This window comes from Dromiciops gliroides, chromosome 2, assembly GCF_019393635.1.
Source record: "Dromiciops gliroides isolate mDroGli1 chromosome 2, mDroGli1.pri, whole genome shotgun sequence".
In the NCBI taxonomy this organism is placed as follows: domain Eukaryota; kingdom Metazoa; phylum Chordata; class Mammalia; order Microbiotheria; family Microbiotheriidae; genus Dromiciops; species Dromiciops gliroides.
Window position 1 is genome coordinate 24330421 of NC_057862.1, and position 17953 is coordinate 24348373.

The following is a 17953-nucleotide window of genomic DNA, read 5'->3' on the forward strand; positions in this document are numbered from 1 at the left end:
CCAGTTTCCTTCTAGTGGTGTTGTGAGCATCAAATGAGTTAATATTTGTAAAGCACTTTTCAAACCTTAAAGTGTTATATAAGTGCTAGCTATTATTATTGTGGTGGTGGTGGTGGTATTATTATGAATGCCACCAAATATACCTGGCAGAAGATGTCATAATTAAAACTGAGTGTCATGCTGAAAGAACCCCAGGATTATCTCACACTCAAGAACAGAGAGATAGAAATAGAAGTGGAAACTGAGCTAACACAATGGAAGGTAAGAATGGGAATAAGTGGTTAGTAGTGGTGTGGACTGAAATGGCCAATAAATGACCACATGGAAGCTGTCACAGGATTCTACCATGGAATCACGGAATATTATGGAGGAAGCTAGACCTCTGAACTTGGAGTCAGGAAGACCTGAGTTCAAAGCCTGCCTTGGTCACTCTAAACCCTCACAGCCTTGAACAATGGGAATAATAATAATAGTACCTACCTACATGTGGTTGTTGTGAAGATCAAATGATGTGTGTGATGTAAATGCTCCCCTTACTATTATTTAGAACTGAAGGGACCTTAAAGATTCCTAATTTAGCATTTCTCAAACTCCTGGGAATTCCCCTGAAACTTTCATGGAGATACATGGGGTTGAAACTCATCTAGTACTTGGCAGAGAGCTTGGCACATAGTATATGACTAATAAATACTGGATAGTGGAATGGATAGAGCCCCAGGCCTCGAGTCAGAAAGACTCATCTTCCTAAGTTCAAATCTGGCCTCGGATACTTCCTAGCTGGGTGACCCTGGGCAAGGCACTTCATTGCCTCAGTTTCCCCATCTGTCAAATGAGCTGGAGAACAAAATGGCAAACCACTACAGTATCTTTGCCAAGAAGACCCCAGATGGGGTCACAGGTGAAACAGCTCAACAGCAGATAAATGTTTGGTGACCATATGACCTTTCATAATGAAACTAAGATATTTTAATTTCTAACATAGTAAATATCAATAGATGTAAGCCCACATAAACAAAAGCTCTTTGGGGCCCCCAATTTTTAAGTGTAAAAGGGTCCTGAGATCATGAAGTTTGATAATCACTGACCTAATTCACAGCTTTCTCATTATGCTAATGAGATAGAGGCCCAAAAAGGTGACATATTGGTACGGGATTTGAATTTGAAGGAGAATTCAAGGGCATGTTTAATGCCCCGCCCCCAGAAGTGAAATATACCATCCGCAGAAGACAGGAATGGAAGCAGATTTTAAGTGGGGTTGGTGGGGTTTAGAGACAGTGTTAACTGTTGGGCTTTATTTTAGACATAATGATTTTGAGGAATGAAAATCATTCCTAGTATAATTTTAACAGAAAATTTTATATATATATATATATATACACACACACATACATACATATATATCATATTATATATGCATGTATATGTGTGCATACACACATACATTGTGTGTGTGATGGGCCACAGTTCAAATGGGTGAAATACATTCTTGCTGTTAGATCTGACTCTAGTTGGGGAAAAACCCTCTGGTTTTATTCTGATTCTGAAACTCAATTCCAAAGAGTTTTAAGAGTGGGAGTAGGGATGGGAGCGTATAGGATAAAGGAGTGTTATTACTTCACATGTTATATTACAATATATGATAGCCTCATATTATATTATTTGGGAGCATCTCCAAATAAGGTAAAAAGCAAGCATTTGGCAGATGTTAGCTTAAGTTGGGGGAGGGGGTGGTATTTCAAGTCTACAACTTGAACAGAAACTTTAGGGAGTGCAACTTGAAACCAGAAATTTGGTTTTCACAATTACCTATTGAACCAGGCCCTTGGGGTTTCTTGTAACTTACCAACGCACCATGGAGTCTCTGGCAGTTGTTAGGGGAACTCATGAAACTGCCAATGGTTTCCTCCATAAGCGCTTCTCAGATTCTTGCCAGAGGTCCTCCTGCTGTCCCAATGGGAATGTCCATTGATTACCATAGGATCCTACATTTAGAGCTGGAAGGGACTTCACAGGTCATCTAGCAAACACCTTCCTGCCCCCATTTTACAGATGAGGTAACTCTGGCCAAGAGAAATGAAGTGACTTTTCCAAGGTCAAACAGGTTTTAGAGGTTAGATATAGGAGTTAAAAAACCCTGATTCTAGAGCACCAATGATCTTTCCCACTGGCCATCCTAGATGTCCAGGGCTTATTTATAGTGTTTACTATGTTCAGTATCCACTGTATCCAAGGAAAAGAGGGATTTGTTTTCCTTTTCAACTGTACACTCAAATGATGGTGGATGATTGTACCATCTGTTCTCTTGGTCTCCACTCAGTCCTTCTCTATAGACACTTTTGAGTAGAGAACGATCCAGGGCTACTCTAGTTGCTTCCAGATACTTATTTATTTGCCGTTTTCAGCTCATACTGTTAATCCACTTTTGCTGGCTATTAATATCTACTTATGCTTCTATCTCTCAATGATTGAGTATGAGACTACCCAGATGGGCTCCCAAGTCAATGTCACATTTTGGTGGGGGTCCCCCCTTTTTTTTAACAGTTGTCACTAGGCGGCATTTTTAGAGTAAGCAGGGACCCTTTTATGTAGTCACATCCACAAAGATGAGAGGTGTGTGTTGTGGAAGGGTTAGCAGCAATTGAACGTTGAAGGGAAAGCCCAAAATGGTACTGAGTTAATTTGGTTCAGCCACTAACTGTGAGGAGCATCCAGGAAGCCAGCTGGTAAGTGTCTGCTCTTGAAGATCTTCTCTGTGGAATGATCAGATTTAAGGCAGGGATCTTAGAAAGCATCTTGCTCACCCCTACGCCTCCTCTAATTTTACAGATGAGGAAACTGAGACACAAAGGTTATACAGTTCACCTGCGATCACACAGGGGCCTTTGGGGAGGTACCTTTTTCTCTTTTCTCCATTCATAGGCACTTAGAAATCTCTAGGACAAAAACCCTGATATGGGAACTGCAGAATTAGATAAATCGTGGCATATAAAAGCCTATTTGTGTTGTTGTGGTTTTTTTTTTAATAAAAAGAGCATTTGAATAATTTCCCAACATTATTTTTCATATCTTTTATGTTGGTGGATGGGTTGCAACAGGGAGGGTGGGTGACATAGAAGAGGTGAGAGTTCCTATGAGAACACGGAGCCATTGTCCTTCTATCTGTCTGTCATCAACTCCCTCCCTCCCAGCTCTCTTAAAAGGATCTCAAATAGAACCTATTCAGAGCATTAGCTCCAAAATAATGTTCTTCCACGGGTGCGCTGAGTGCACATTAGAAGGTGTTGGAGTTTTTACATGACTGCATTTTCAGGAGATTGAGGAACAGTTTCAGTCTCCAGTTGATTTATAAGTATCTCTTTCTTTCAGATGTTAAACTAATTTTAGGATTGTGCACACTGGAAAAAACACGCACGCACACAGAGCGCAGCACAGACCTTTTTGAGTGATGACTGTTCCTCTAAAATCATGACAGAAAGAGTAGTTGTTGGTTTGTGGAAATGGCAGGAGGTGTGGTGAGCATATGCATTAACCCATTGAGGAGGACTTCCTTTGCCTGGTCACATACTTAAGTTGTAGTTTGTTTTACTTTGAATGTATTTTTACCACTCACCAAAAGCAAAATATGGTGAGCAGGGGTCACTCCATAAAGAGTCACATGGAAAGGCTTGACCCATGGCCTCTCCACAGAGCTGTGGGGGTCAGAGCTCTCAGTCACCAGATCACTCTATCAGTCCTCGTACATGGCATAGATAGCTTTCCCTCTCTTCTTGCTTCATAAGATTTAGAGCTGGAAGGGCCCTTAAAGATTGTCTAGCCTCATCAAAGTGGGGTGAAGTAGAGAAAAGTATGTTGGGTGAGGGAGTTTGGTATATGAATGTGCTGTCCCCAATAGAAGGTAAGCTCTTTGAATTGATTCGTCATTGTCTTAACACCATTGTTTTTGATTGATTGCTATACAGAGCATTAAGGTTTACAAAGCACTTTAGTATGTTATCTCATCTGATCCTAATAATAACCCTATGAGATGGGTACTATTATTATCTCCATGTTTACAAATGATGATACTAAGGCTAAGAAGTTAAGTGATTTCCCATGGTTCACATAGCTAATAACTGTCTGAGGTAGGAATTTGGGTCTTCCTGGCTCCGAGTCTGAGACTTCATCCATTGGACCACTTAGCTGCTTGATCTCCATTTCCTCCTCTCTAAAGGGAGATGCTCTACTAGGCAAGAATAATAACAACATTAATAGCCAACATTTATATAGAACCTACTATGTGCCAGGCACTCACTTAGGTAATGATTCAGATATTAATATAGTACCAAAGTGTTTTATGGACACGAAATGCAGGTGCTTTGAGCCCATATCCAGGAGTTTCACTGCTAAGTCATGCTGCTTCTTATCTGTCATCCTCTTCACTTTGGAACTGCCTCCCTCTTCATGTCCACCACATTAGCCCTTTGGGTTCTGAATGTGACTCACCTTAATTATCTGATAGGTCATGAAGATCTTCCCTCTTTTCCATATATCGCAACTAATTCACCCCAGCAGCCAGATGACAAAAATAGAGAGGAAAAGCCTGTTTTCAAAATTGTGTATCCTTTATTTCCACTTTGTCTTCTTGGGTTGTGATCTTGTATCAAGTAGGGAACCTACTTACTTTGGGAATACTCTGACTTACTAAATCCTGGACAAGTGATTGGCCATTGCCAGCAAAATGTGTCCAGCACATTCCTTAGTTCCCTGCAAATTTACTGAATATTTTGTTGTGTGCCATATCTCTGTTGTGCAGTCCTATAAAAATGGGATTCATGTTGTGATAAGGGATGGCCCTCTTGCATGAGAGAGGAACAAAGGGAAAACAAAAGATATACACTAATACTTATTTTTAAACATGAAATTAAAAGGCATCCTTAGACATGCTTGCCGTATCATCTTCTAGGAAGTAAGCATTGATTAAGTGGCTGCTACCTATACATGCCAGGCATGGTGCCGGGTGCTAGAAGTCAAAAGACAAAAATGTAACAATTCATGCCCTCAAAGAGCTCAGATTCCCTTTGGGAAAAACAATATGTTGGTCAACAGCATTTATTAAATGTTTACTATGTGTCAGGCACTGGGGATACAAAGCAGGCAAAAAACAAAAACAAACAAAACCCCCTGCTTCCCTCTCCTTATGGGGCTCACATTTTAATGGGGGAGACAAGAAATAGATGAATGGACACATGAGGTTATTGAATATAATATATGAAAAAATTATAATAACACAAAATATGGATGCATTAAATGATTAAAAACAAAACACATATCTTTTGTTAATAAATTAATCATTTTAAATAGCTAATAAATATGCATTAAGCACTTACGATGTGCCAGGCACTGTGCTAAATGGTGGAGGTACAAATAGGAAAAAAACTACAGTCCTTGCCCTCATGGGACTTACAGTCACATAGGGGAAGATAACACAAAAGCAAATTGAGGGGCTAGGGGAGCATGTATGTTACTGGCAAAGATACAAAGTAGATACAAAGAAGTGGGAGGGAGGGAACAGGGTACAAAGCAATGGGTGGATGAGAACAGTCGTCCCTCTAGGAAGTGGTCCCTGAGCTGGACCTTGAAGGATGCCAAGAGATGCCATGAGTGGGGAAGGGAATAGGAGTGCATTGCAGAAATGGGGAATAACCTATTAACTTGTGCAGACATGGGAGCTGGGATGCCTTGTTGGGGAGCAGCAAGTAGCCTGGTTTGGCTGGAATGTGGGGTGTGAGAAGGACTTCTGTATTTCAGAATCAGAAGGGACTTCAGAGATGAGGGAACCAATGCCTAGAAAGGGGAATTGATTCTCTTGAGGTCTCTCTTTCTAAGGAGACTCTCAGGCAGTGATTAGTGTCTAGTTGCCTTGTTACCCTGTTCATTGCTGGAGGTGATGGCATCTGGACTGAAGTGGGAGCATGCTTGGGACAAGGACAATGTCCTTCATAAGTGGCTTTAGGCAGACCTGTGAATAATATGTTTATCTGATATATGCCCTGCCCGAATCCCTGAGTTTTTGAGACCCTGAACACCCAGCAGCACCATCATCTCCATTTATGTGTCAGCATTTCATTATGGGGTGCTATAAGGTTTGCAAAATATTTGACACATGCCATCCATTTCATTTCCATTGATGCTGTGACTAGATACTTTTATGATACCCATTTTGCAAATGAGAAAACAGGTTGAGAAGGGTTCAGTGATTTGGCCAGGGTCTCCTAGGCGGTGAGCATCTGAGAGTCATGGGAGTTCAGACTTAGGCCTTGGCGATTTCAGGCCACTGTGCCACCTATTGGCATAAAAGCCACACCATCTGTGGATACTCACACAAGGGACAACTCACCCTTCCCACCTCCCCTTCTCCCCCATACACAAAGACCTCTTCTCTTCCAGCTCTAAGTCATATTAACCCCTGGAGTGAAACACAGACATAACACAGAAGGGAAGGAATATCGGAACACTGGATCATCAGGATAGCAGTGAGGACTTTCTGTAAAGATAGCCACTCTGCCTTATATTGCTCAGGTCAGCCAGGTTATGCTCCTGACAGCAGATCAAATTAAATGCACAGTGCCTTATCTTCTTGGCATGGATGCTGCCCCTTGATGAGCAATTTATCATCAGTCATTTACCATGTTCCAGGCACTCTGTTAGGGTATAGGGATACAAAGACACAAAAATAAAATGAAGCAGCCCATGCCTTCAATCAATCAGGAAGCATTTATTAAACACCTAATGTATACCAGGCACTGTGCTGAGCAGGTTGGGGATAAAAATGCAGGAATGCCCATTCTATCAACGTCATCCGGAGGGCAGGCTAGGTTACCTGAAACATATTATAGACTTGATTTGTGGATCATTAAAAAGGAAAGTCAAGTTTCATGGTTTCCAGTGCATGCATTATCTTTGTGAAGTAAATGAAAAATCTTCCCTCCTCCCTCCACTGCAGCCCAAGTTTCTTAGTTGTATGATCTGGTTGTTGGTTTTACTGTTTTCTTGTCTCTTCCATTCCCTTGTGTCCTATTTCTCTTTAATTATCAAACCTACTGAGAAAAATCCAAAATTTATTCAAACGAAGGAATAAATGGCAGATAAAAGTAATATCTCCTCCAGAAATGTGAAAGAAATGTATAGAAATGAGGTGAATTAAGTGAGATTGGTTTGTGTGTGTATACATACACACAAACACATATATATACGTATTATATATGTGTATGAAAATATATATACATGTGTGTATGTATGGCTGTGTGTGTGTATATATATTTTTTAGGGATTAAGATATGAACAGGTGGGAAAGGGTTTTTTGGGGGGGGTTCAAGGGAGGGCTGAAATAATCCCCATGGGAGATAATGTGTAAACGGAGGGGATTGGACTGGGTGGCTTTAAAAATCTCTTCCAGTTCTAGATCTCTGATCTGTGTGCTTTATATATATATATTTAGAAATATATTTATATTTTTATATTTATTTTTATATATGCCCATGTAGTCTCATTATTGGACCCCTCTGATACGGGTGTATTTCTTTGATATAGATTTGAGATTTCATAGAGGTGAGCTATAGAGAAAACTAGATCCTAGATACTTTAGAAAGACCATCTGAAAGCCCATGTTTATACTCTCAGTGGATTCTGAGAGATGATGTCATAGTTGTCACTCTTTTGTCACCTTCCTTTTTTCCCTTTCTTTCAGGATTTCTAAAATGGGCCCACGTGTTACAAATAGGACACTATTTCCAGCCATCCCCCTGGGCCCAGCTGTTTGCCTTGGTGTAGGCTAAAAAAAAATTTTTTTTTTTAAATTTGAGTATATATTTTTCTAAAGAGGCCTACTTTAAGAATACGTCTATTCAGAGTCCTTGAATCTTAATTTATTTTTACTATGCATTTGGAATTTTTCTTGCTTAATTTGCTGTCCTTACACTAATCCGTTTTCCCACTTTTTAAAGTTCCCCAGTGTTGTTTCTGTTGCTTATCTTAGGAAGATCTGTGTTCCCATTTATCAAAACAGATGGCAAACTGGGGACCATTTAAAGTAGTTTTTTAGTTAATAAAACCAATCTTCTTGTTCTGTTATGTTAAAAGTACATTATCTTTTTATTGCCAACTCTATATGGCTATGTCTGTTTTCCTTCTTAGCAATTTCAGGACTGCTCCACTCACTTGCTGTGTAGAGAATTACAAAACTATTAAGGGTGGGGCAGAACCAGCTGACTTACAGTACAAACCATTTCTCAAAATAACCACAACAGTCCAATGCTGATGTGTAATTTACGTCACAGCATGTTTTTATGAAATCGTTTGTGCTGTATTCATTTAGATTCTGGATGGAATCTTGCTCTTTCTCTCTTTTAATCAAGCATTTTGCTTTTATAAAAAAAAAATATTTTCCACTCCTTGTCTTGGCATGCCTCCAATTTAACAGCTTTGGTGAGAAAAAATAACTGATCTTTTTTTTTTCCCCTTCTCTCTTAACAGTTTAACTGCAAGTGTATTTTCCCCTTTGATGTAGACTTGGGCACTAACTTGACTGCCTTGAGAGAGGTTTAGACATGTGGTAGGACACATTACACAGAACTGTAACCAAGAATTGATAAAGTTGATGAACAAATTTGGAATTTTAAGCACTTCCAACCAATTCAGGCTATTTAGCTGTGTTGCTCTGGTGTATTTTCCTTTTACAAACGTCTTTCTGTATAATGTCTTGTAATTAGAACAGGAAATCATTGAGTAACTGTAAGATGAATAAGAGTACTTAGACTGAAAGGAAAATTACCTTCCGAGAAATTATATTCAGAATTTTTTTTTTCCCTGCCACACGTTACTGTGTTGGTAATGATGGTAACAGCTGTAGCTACTCTTATCTGTGTTATTGTTCTGCTTTTTGTTTTCTGGATTCAGACTTCATTTTCAGTAATATCAGAAATGAATGGACAGAAAATAGGAAACGCCTAATTATGACAAATATTCAGTGTCACAACAGAGCAGCAATTAAATGGAAACTTCAATATAATTATCAATAGCAGCAAAAAACTGGAATGGAGCCAGGTATATAAAGTTAATGCCTCTTCTTCTAGCTGGTTGCTAGGAGCACAGGAAAAAGTATAAAGCGTTGAGAAAGGAATGTCTAATGTAATAAACTAACAGAAGGCAGCATAAATCATGGAGAGAGGAGTTCATATCAACACAATTTTACTTCAATTGGCCTGAAACTAGACATTAAGTTTTATAACACGAGCAAATTCGGGTTTGCTCTTTTAAAAACCACTCTCCGTTGTCTTTGAAGCAGTGAAGTTGTGTTTCAAGCATAGCTTTAATACATATTTGGAATCTTTTAAGTGAAAAATCCGTAAATGTTTGTTTCTATTGGCATCCAAATGCCTTCACCCTAATACGATTAAGAGAACTAAAGGGTCGGATTCTTGGCAGATTTCTCAGTTGAGGTAATTAGGTGCAGGAAGGAACATGCATACTTTTTCCATCAGGCTCTATAAAATCCTGGCGTGAAGGTTTTTGTTTTTTTTCAAGTTAAAAAAAAGCTTACTGATGTTCGAGGTAGATTATGGTGGTTAGCTGTAACTATAATAGTCTAATGTTTCCGAAACAAGCAGCCTTCCTTCAGTCCCCCCACCCCCACTCCCCAGCCCCAAGAATGAAAAAGAAAGTTGCATTTCTGAATCGTTTTGGAAGGTATGGAAGCAGATTTCTCCTCAGGAAATCATGTTTTCAGCCACTCTGTGCATTTGGCCAGCATTTGCTATTAAAAAAAATAGCATTATGGATGTTTGGAAGTCAGTGCCCCATTAAGTCATTGTGTTTGCTATTTCATGCATCTCCCCTAGCACAAAGACAACTTGAGCAACACGCTATTCAGCCTGAATGCCTGCTCTTACCCTGTTCCCCCCACCCTCCCCACCTCCCACTCCCCTAGCCCAGTGATGTGAATTAAGCAGTGGTATACAGTTACTGTTTGAAAAGCATGGGTGGAGTCTCCCAATGTAATTACAGTTTCTCTATGGAATTCTGTTTGGAACTTTCAAAATATATAAATAAATGAAAAATTGACATTGAGAGAGGTTAACAAAACGTGTAATTATGATATAAGCCCTGGATTAGAGTAATTTTGGTTGAGCATTTACAAGTAGTGTACTTTAGGTATTAACTTTTAATAGGTAAAATTCTTTTTATTGAAGTTAAAATGACGTTTAGCAATTTTGTATCTCCCAGTCACAAGCAGTAATTCCTTTTTAAAAATAGACATATAGATGGGGTAGGGGGGAAGTGGACATGGAAGAAAACAGATTGTAACTAGGGAGTAGATTGTTATCTTACTCGAAACTCATAATGATATTAATTTAAAATTTTAACCAGGGCCAGCAGCTCCTCACTGATCATTTTCTGTTGACTAAAAAGTAGAATAATACACACAGTCCAACTAAAAGCAACCTACTGGAGTTGGGAGAAGAAAACTTCTTTTTCTCAGGCCTGTATTTTGTTAAAGCATTGCTTTGATTTCTTTTCATATGTGGGTGTGGTTGAAAGAAAATCTTTGTTCCAGGAACACTTTGTTTGTCTTTCACTAAACAAATGTGCAATTTATCCATTCTTTATTCATTCTTAGATTTATCTGTTGGCCCCATTATGAATTGGAAAGGGGGAAAATGCACGGCAGAGCATTTGTTGGCAGGCCTTGTTGCATGGCTAACTTTGCATTGAAGTGTTTGTTTATTATGTATATGTACACAGACACAACCGTATATGAGCCACATAAGTAAGAAAAAATAATTTGGAAAACAAGTAACTTGGAATTTATATAAGAACTTTTTTCAAGGTTAACCTAGTTTTCTTTTTTTCCCTCTGTGCCCAGTCAAAATCTGGATATTAAAGGTTCTTAGGATCAAGTCAGGAGGAAGTGAGTTTAATGCAAAGGCTTATGGTAAAATCATGGAGTCATGGAATTTTTAGAACTGGATGAGAGCTTTGAGATTATCCATCCCCCCTGCCTCCTGTTCTACCCTGACCCCCAAATCAGTTTTACATAAAAATTGATAGAATCCTTAATAGCAAGATGACCACACGTGGTCCTAAGTAGTTTTTTTTTTTTTCCCCTCTTGGTCAAACAAATGCGTCTGCTTGGTTCACAGATAGGCTACCAAGTGCCAGCCCTCAGTGAAGTGACTCTGTGGGATTGGCTCCTGCTTCTGGGCCCCGATTGGCTGCTGTTTCTGGGCCCCATGTCTACCCAGAGGGCCAACTTTTCAACTTTCTGAGGAGCCAGTGAGGTTTGGCATCCTGGTCCAATGGTTTGAGAAGTTCATGGGAACCCCCTTTGGGGAAGGACTCATTAGAAAGAAGGCTTGTCAGACTTGAACTTTGCTTTGTCCACATTGTGCCAACACTCTGATCAGTTCTCTCGGTTCAGAAATCAGTCCGACAAGGTTGTTGATGAAATCTTGTTGACAAAACAGCCAGTTGATTTAATTCTTTCCATCTGTGAACCAGTTGTTTTGGCATCACATGACTTTTTTCAAAATGGAGACTAATTCAGATCAATGATTGTCACCCATTTTGTAGACTTGTTGAATTTCACCTCTAAAGATGGAAAGGGACCATTTGATTTGTTTGAGGTTGGGAAGGTCTTGGTCAAGAGATATAACTTGCTCTGTCAGCAAGTGTTTATTAAGTGCTTTCTCTGTTCCAAGCACTGTGCTATTTTCTGGTGATACAAAAGAGGACTAAAATAAGCCCTGCCCTCAGAAAGCTTATATTCTAATGGAGGAGATAGCATGTGAGTAAGTAGGTACATCCAAGATATGTACAAATGGAGAATGGAATGGAATAGATGGAATGTAATCCCAGAGGGGAACCTGCAGAAGGTGGAATTGGAGCTGAGTCTTGAAAGAAACTGAGAGGTGGAGAAGAGGAGGCAGAGCATTGTACACACAGAGACAGCCAGTGCAAAGGCATAGAGATGGGAAGCAGGGAAGAACTGTAAGTGGTCCAGTGTAGATGGATTTTGGAGCATGTTGAAGGAGAGTGTAAGAAGGTTAGAAAGTAAGAATAGGAGAAGTTTCAGATACCAAGCAGAGGATTTCTATTTGATCCGAGAGGTAATAGGGAGCCATTACAAAAACACATGGGCAATTCTGGTCCACAGCTGGTTTGTTCTCTGCAGCTTTTCCATGAAATGAGTTGTTCTTAGCCTAACTAATCAGGGACCACTGTCCTTGTTGCTAACATCATGAAACGCTCATGAACATTCATTCACATCTGTGCTATCTATCTCCTGTTGGCAGGAGCTCATGGTCTAAGAGCCATGATGGTGGAAAGACAAAGAGACAACTGACTAAGCAGGGAGAAGCTTTCTCACAACTAGAGCTGCTAAGGAGAGGGTAGGCTCCCCTTGACGGAGGTCTCCAAGCCCCTCATCTGGTGTGTTATAGAGAGGCTACCTTCAGGCAAAGATTGCTTTAGGTGATCTCTCAGGTCTCTTTCAGTGCCAAGACTGCAGTTTGGTGACTGAATAAGCACTTGGAGTAAATGAAAATAGGTTAAATTCATAAATTTACAAAGCATTGCATAAGCAGCCGTTCTAGATTGCTGGGTGAACAGAGAAGGAGGAGCTGCTTGTTTTGGTGAAAAGGGCATTGACTAGCTTTCAGTTAATCAAGAATGACTTCATCGAAGAGGTGAGGTTTCAGGAACTGCTCAAACGAAGGAAGGCAATTCAACTAGAATGAACATTGTTCAAGAATTTACTGTATTGGGGGCAGCTGGGTGGCGCAGGGCTAAAGCACCAGCCCTGGATTCAGGAGGACCTGAGTTCAAATCAGACCTCAGATGCTTGACACTTACTAGCTTGTGTGACCCTGGGAAAGTCACTTAACCCTCATTGCCAGCCACAAAGAGAGAGAGAGAGAGAGAGAGAGAGAGAGAGAGAGAATTTACGGTATTCAAGGCACTATGCCAAGCACAGGAGCTACAAAGATATAAAATGACCTAATCTCTAAACCCAAAGGGCAGACACATTAGTGAAGAGATCAGATATGTGCACAAATAAAGGGGAAAGAAAGCCCAGATTTTCATCTTGGCACTGCTACTGGGTGACTTTGGACAAATCACTTTGTCTTTCTGAGCCTCAATGTCCTCATCTATAAAATGGGTTGGGGGAGAGAACTAGAGATGTCTTCATTTATTTTTCCCATTCCCAAACTTACTATGATCATTTCCCTAAATTAGAATGAGGAAATGTTATGGAATGAGACAAAAAAGGTGTATGCAAGAGTCCCATTGAGTCCAAAGTGGGGAGGGAATGAAGAGGGGGGGATTTTAGGTATTTTGGGGGGAGAGCCCAATATCAGGGGAAAGTATCATTGATGAATGGAGGAGTAAGGTCTGGGGAATGACCATGGGCAAGAAAGTGACATGATCCAAAGGAGCCATGTGAATTTTTCCATTAAGGAATGACACCCAAGGTTTCTCTTCCTCTTGTTAGGTCGATAAGTGCCCCTCTCTTTATTTTACAACTCTCATCCCCAGTTGCCTCAGCTGTAAAATGACAGGGTTGGAATCAGTTACCCTAAGGACCTTTCTCCCTGGAAATCTATGCTCGTAGAGAAACTGATGCAGCCACAATATGACTTGCTCAGCACCAATGAAAGCCATTGCCGGACCCTCAGTTAGGGTTCTGGAGTTTCCTGGCTTCCAGGCTGACCATCAGACCTCAGCCAGCCCTTCTCTCATTTGCCATTTCTTCTCCTGTGGAAGATTATAATGGTACAATTGTCACTCTGTGGTTGCTTCTTCAGGTGGTACTTAGGTATTCTTGAGTTTTGACAAAGACTGGTGGATGTTAACACTTAATATTTAGTAAGTGCTTTAACTCTATCAAAAGTACCTACTTTAACCAAAAGCATGAACTATTTTTGGGTCTGCTTTAAAAATCTCAAATTAGCATGTCTTGGGAGACACATTCTATCGTCTTTAAAAATGGCTTCTAATTTTGGAACTTTACTTCAATGTAAACATATTTCCTTTTAATTAAGTGTGCCAGCTGAAGAAGTGGCTACCCACAAACTAAGCAGGAGGCTAAGAAATGTAAACTGTAAAAAGATGTCATCTTGTAAGCCGCAAAACATCTCCATCCGAGGAGAAACAGGCAGCCCGAGGAACCAAATGAACATAAGTAGAAATACATCTGGGTATCAGCCTCCTATCTGAAAAGGTCACATCCATACCTTCTCTTGGTACAGAAGATGTTCTGTCGTTCTATCCTCTCCTTCCTAATACGTTTCCCACTGGTTACCAGATGGCTGTAATAGTGTCAGTATCCTTAACAACTGTCTTGTACAAATCCCTACTGCATGGTAAGGCCATCGAATGTCGAGTGTTTTCCCTTTGGATAAGTAAGTGACATGTTTGGGAATTGGTTACGACTGTCCCGATGGTGGGCTTGTTGAGTGCTCTGGGATGCTGAATCTAGCTTCGTATTACATAGACTTGGAGTCACAGAAGGGACAGATTATTTGTCATTTGTAAAGCTTAAGATGATGGAGAGACCTATCCATGGAGAGCTCCGATTGGTGAATGGGTGCTAAATATAGCAAGGTGTAAACAGGCATCAAGAACATCAAGAAAAGGCTTCATTAAAGTTGCTGAAGCATTTTCATCAGACTTAAGTTGGTTCTGATTGAGTCCTTTAACAAGGGCTCTTGGGATGTACTTCTCTGCGGGGTTCCCTTCGATTTGCCAAGTTGCCAGATGGATTTTGAAGGTTTGGGAAATGTTGGAATAGGGGAAGGAAAAGTGTGACTAGCTGGGGGTGACTGGCATGGGAGAGAGGGGATTGTAACGATGATGACACTTGTATATGACTTTTTCCAAACAGAGCATACTGTGTGAAGCCCATATGCCTGGTGGATCAGTGGAGGGAGGGAAGAGGCATGAGCCATGGCTGTGGTGAATGAAAACTGACACAAGATGTCTTATGGCTGTATGACATATCACCTAGAAAACAGAATATGGAGATTGAAATTATGATGCGCTCACGTGTTGATTGTTGCATTCAAGGCCTTCACGTGAAAAAAGAGTATAATCGAGGTCTTTGCTTTTTTCCAGGTGAGGACGATGAAGATTCCAATGTGATCGTTCTCAGCTATCCCCAGTACTGTCGCTACCGCTCCATGCTGAAGCGTATTCAAGACAAGCCATCATCAGTGCTGACAGACCAGTTTGTGTTAGCGCTGGGTGGAATTGCCGTGGTCAGTAAGAATCCACAAATTCTTTACTGTCGGGACACTTTTGAGCACCCAACTCTTATAGAAAATGAGAGTATATGTGATGAATTTGGTAAGTCTCTCACTTCTTTTGTTTCCCATGTGAAACATTTCCCTTCTTTTTTTTTTTTTTCCTGATTGTTTACAGCTCTTAAAAAGAGTAAGGATGGTGAACCGCGCTCATTTTCACATGTCTGATGTTTCCAGCCAATTTCTGTGGCTGATGGTGGTTGGCTCTGGATTCTTTACCATGTTCAGGTCTCTCTCACAACCTCTGTTTACTATAGGCAAAGGGGTTATTATTTTGAGTCTACAGACAAGTTGTTCAGCACATATGGCATGAAGCTGCTTGTTAGACCTTGAAATTGGACTTAGGGAAAAAACCGAAAGGCATAAAGCTTCCTGTTACAATGAACTTGAGTTGTTGAGCTATTGTTTTTACTTGATGGTCACTCACCTCTCATTGTGGTGCAGCACTCTATACGGGCCCTATTGTGGACCAAGGGGCATCTTGGGTTTTCCCTAAAAAGTCACTCAGCAAACATGAACCGGTGTGTGCACTTCATTGTCAGTGTTCAGATTGGAGTAGACATCTACTGTTGACGTTTCAGAGCATCATTTTGTGAATCTCTCGGCTGTGCTTAGAATCTTAGATTTGGAGACTTTGAAGTCCAACCAGCCCTTTTCCCCTTCATTTAATAGCAGGGGCTTGAGCCCGGTAAATCATTTGGCTAAGGCCACACAGAGTGTCCAAGCAGGAGCAGCTAGGTGGCGCAGTAGATAAAGCACCAGCCCTGGATTCAGGAGGACCTGAGTTCAAATCTGGCCTCGGACACTTGACAGTAGTTGTGTGACCCTGGGCAAGCCCCTCCCCCAAAAGTAACAAAAGGAGAATTTTGAACTCAAATTTTTGACTAAAAATTTCCACTGCCTTTTCAGATTGTGACGTGCTTCATACACACACACACACACACACACACACACACACACACACACACTCACACCCCTCTGTCATCCAGGGCCCCAAACACTGTAGAGTTCTAAATTCTTGCTTACACTATCCTGTGACATAATCTAGCTCCTTAACTTGTCTCTCTTACAGATGTGTCCCTGGTTATAGAGTGGTCCATTGTAGTATCCACCAGTTAGTTATTCTTCTTGTAATGCCCATGGAGAGGCTTCATTAAGGTTCTCCCTACCTCAGTATCCCTGCCCTGGGCGAGTATTGGTATAGGGAGGAAGTTGAGGGGAGAAAAGGAAGGGCCATGGTTAGCTCATGGTTCATTGGATCCTAAAGCCTCTAAAAGGCCTGAGGCCGTGTTGTTCAAGGTCATTTCAGCTGTTGAATCCACTGGTCCATTAGATCTCTACCAGTCCTCAAAAGGCAATAACTGATTAGAAAAAGAAAGAAGACTTTACCACTTCCACACCCCCTTCCCCACTCAAGACATGTGAATATTTTAGTATAAATACATCTGGCCATAATAATTAGGGTGGTGGATATTTCTGGAATGTCTTTGAAATAAAATTTTTATTCAGTTAGATAAAAGTGTGTGTGTGTGTATGTGTGTGTGTGTGTGTGTGTGTGTGTGTATTTCCCTATTTTTCAGGTCTACCCTGAGCTTCCCTTCTTTGGCCCCTCAAACCACCCCCTCTACCCCCTGCTACTCTAGTGAGGCCTCTAATTTACTGACACAAAATAAAACCGAAAGAATTCCTTCCCTCTTGTTTGAGAGCATTCGAAATTAGAATTTCACAATGTAATGCAATGAAAAAAAAAAAAGGTTTTAACCTTTGGGGCTAATTTAAGAGTTATTAGTCATTGAGTTTCAAAGCTCTTACCATTAAGATTCTTCTGTAATTTGAGAATTTAACAATTCAGCAGTGAACAAGATGGCCGTTCAAGTTACTAAATCCATTTAAAATGTTTCTTCTAAACCTTTGCATCTGACTTTCTGAAGCCATGATTTCCTGAATCTCCTGGTGACATTGCTTATTTTAATGCTGTTTTTCTTCCCCGGCCTCTTAAAGTGGAAGCTGTCTTTTGCAACGCGAACCTTCTTTATTGAAGGTGCCTTTAAAGAGCTTCTGGGATATGTGGCCATAATAATTAGGGTGGTAGATGTTTCTGGAATGGAATGCCTTTGAAATTCCCATAGCATGCTATAAGGCAAACTAGCCAAATTGAGGAACTTTTTTTTTTCAACCCAATTCTTAATTTTGGAAACTTTGATATTACCTGTCTTCCCTCCCCCCCCCCCTTCCCCCTATGGAATGCACGTTAAGTTCCCCAAAGAGTATACTTTTAAATCATCTGGTCTTGCTGGGGAGCCATGGGCTGAAGGAGTTTGTTAAAATGTATGGCTAGGATTTCTCCCCACAACTAGCAGTTGGTAGAAGGACATAAATTTAATTAGTGACTAGCATTAAACAAATGTTACTAATATTAAACACTGCCAGATGACTGAAACACTTCTGTTTGATTACCCAGAGTGCCAGGGGGTTCACAGATGAATTTGTTGCACAGTATATATATTCTGTACCACACGTCTGGTTGCTTCAGTAATTGGTCAGATGTAATTTAGGTAACAGTTTGCCTGTGCTGTGAAAATCAAATTTTATTGGCCATATCACCAGGTGGATGA

At 40.5% G+C, this 17953-nt stretch overlaps 1 protein-coding gene across 5 annotated transcripts in view; it reads left to right on the forward strand.

Annotated features, from left to right (window-relative positions):
* Positions 1–17953, forward strand: part of ARID5B (AT-rich interaction domain 5B) — a 210543-nt gene that overhangs the window by 82446 nt on the left and 110144 nt on the right. For all 5 annotated transcript variants that reach the window (XM_043984027.1, XM_043984028.1, XM_043984026.1 and 2 more), the window contains one exon: positions 15151–15381. In XM_043984027.1, the coding sequence (XP_043839962.1) occupies positions 15151–15381 (231 nt within the window). The remainder of the gene's footprint in view (positions 1–15150; positions 15382–17953) is intronic.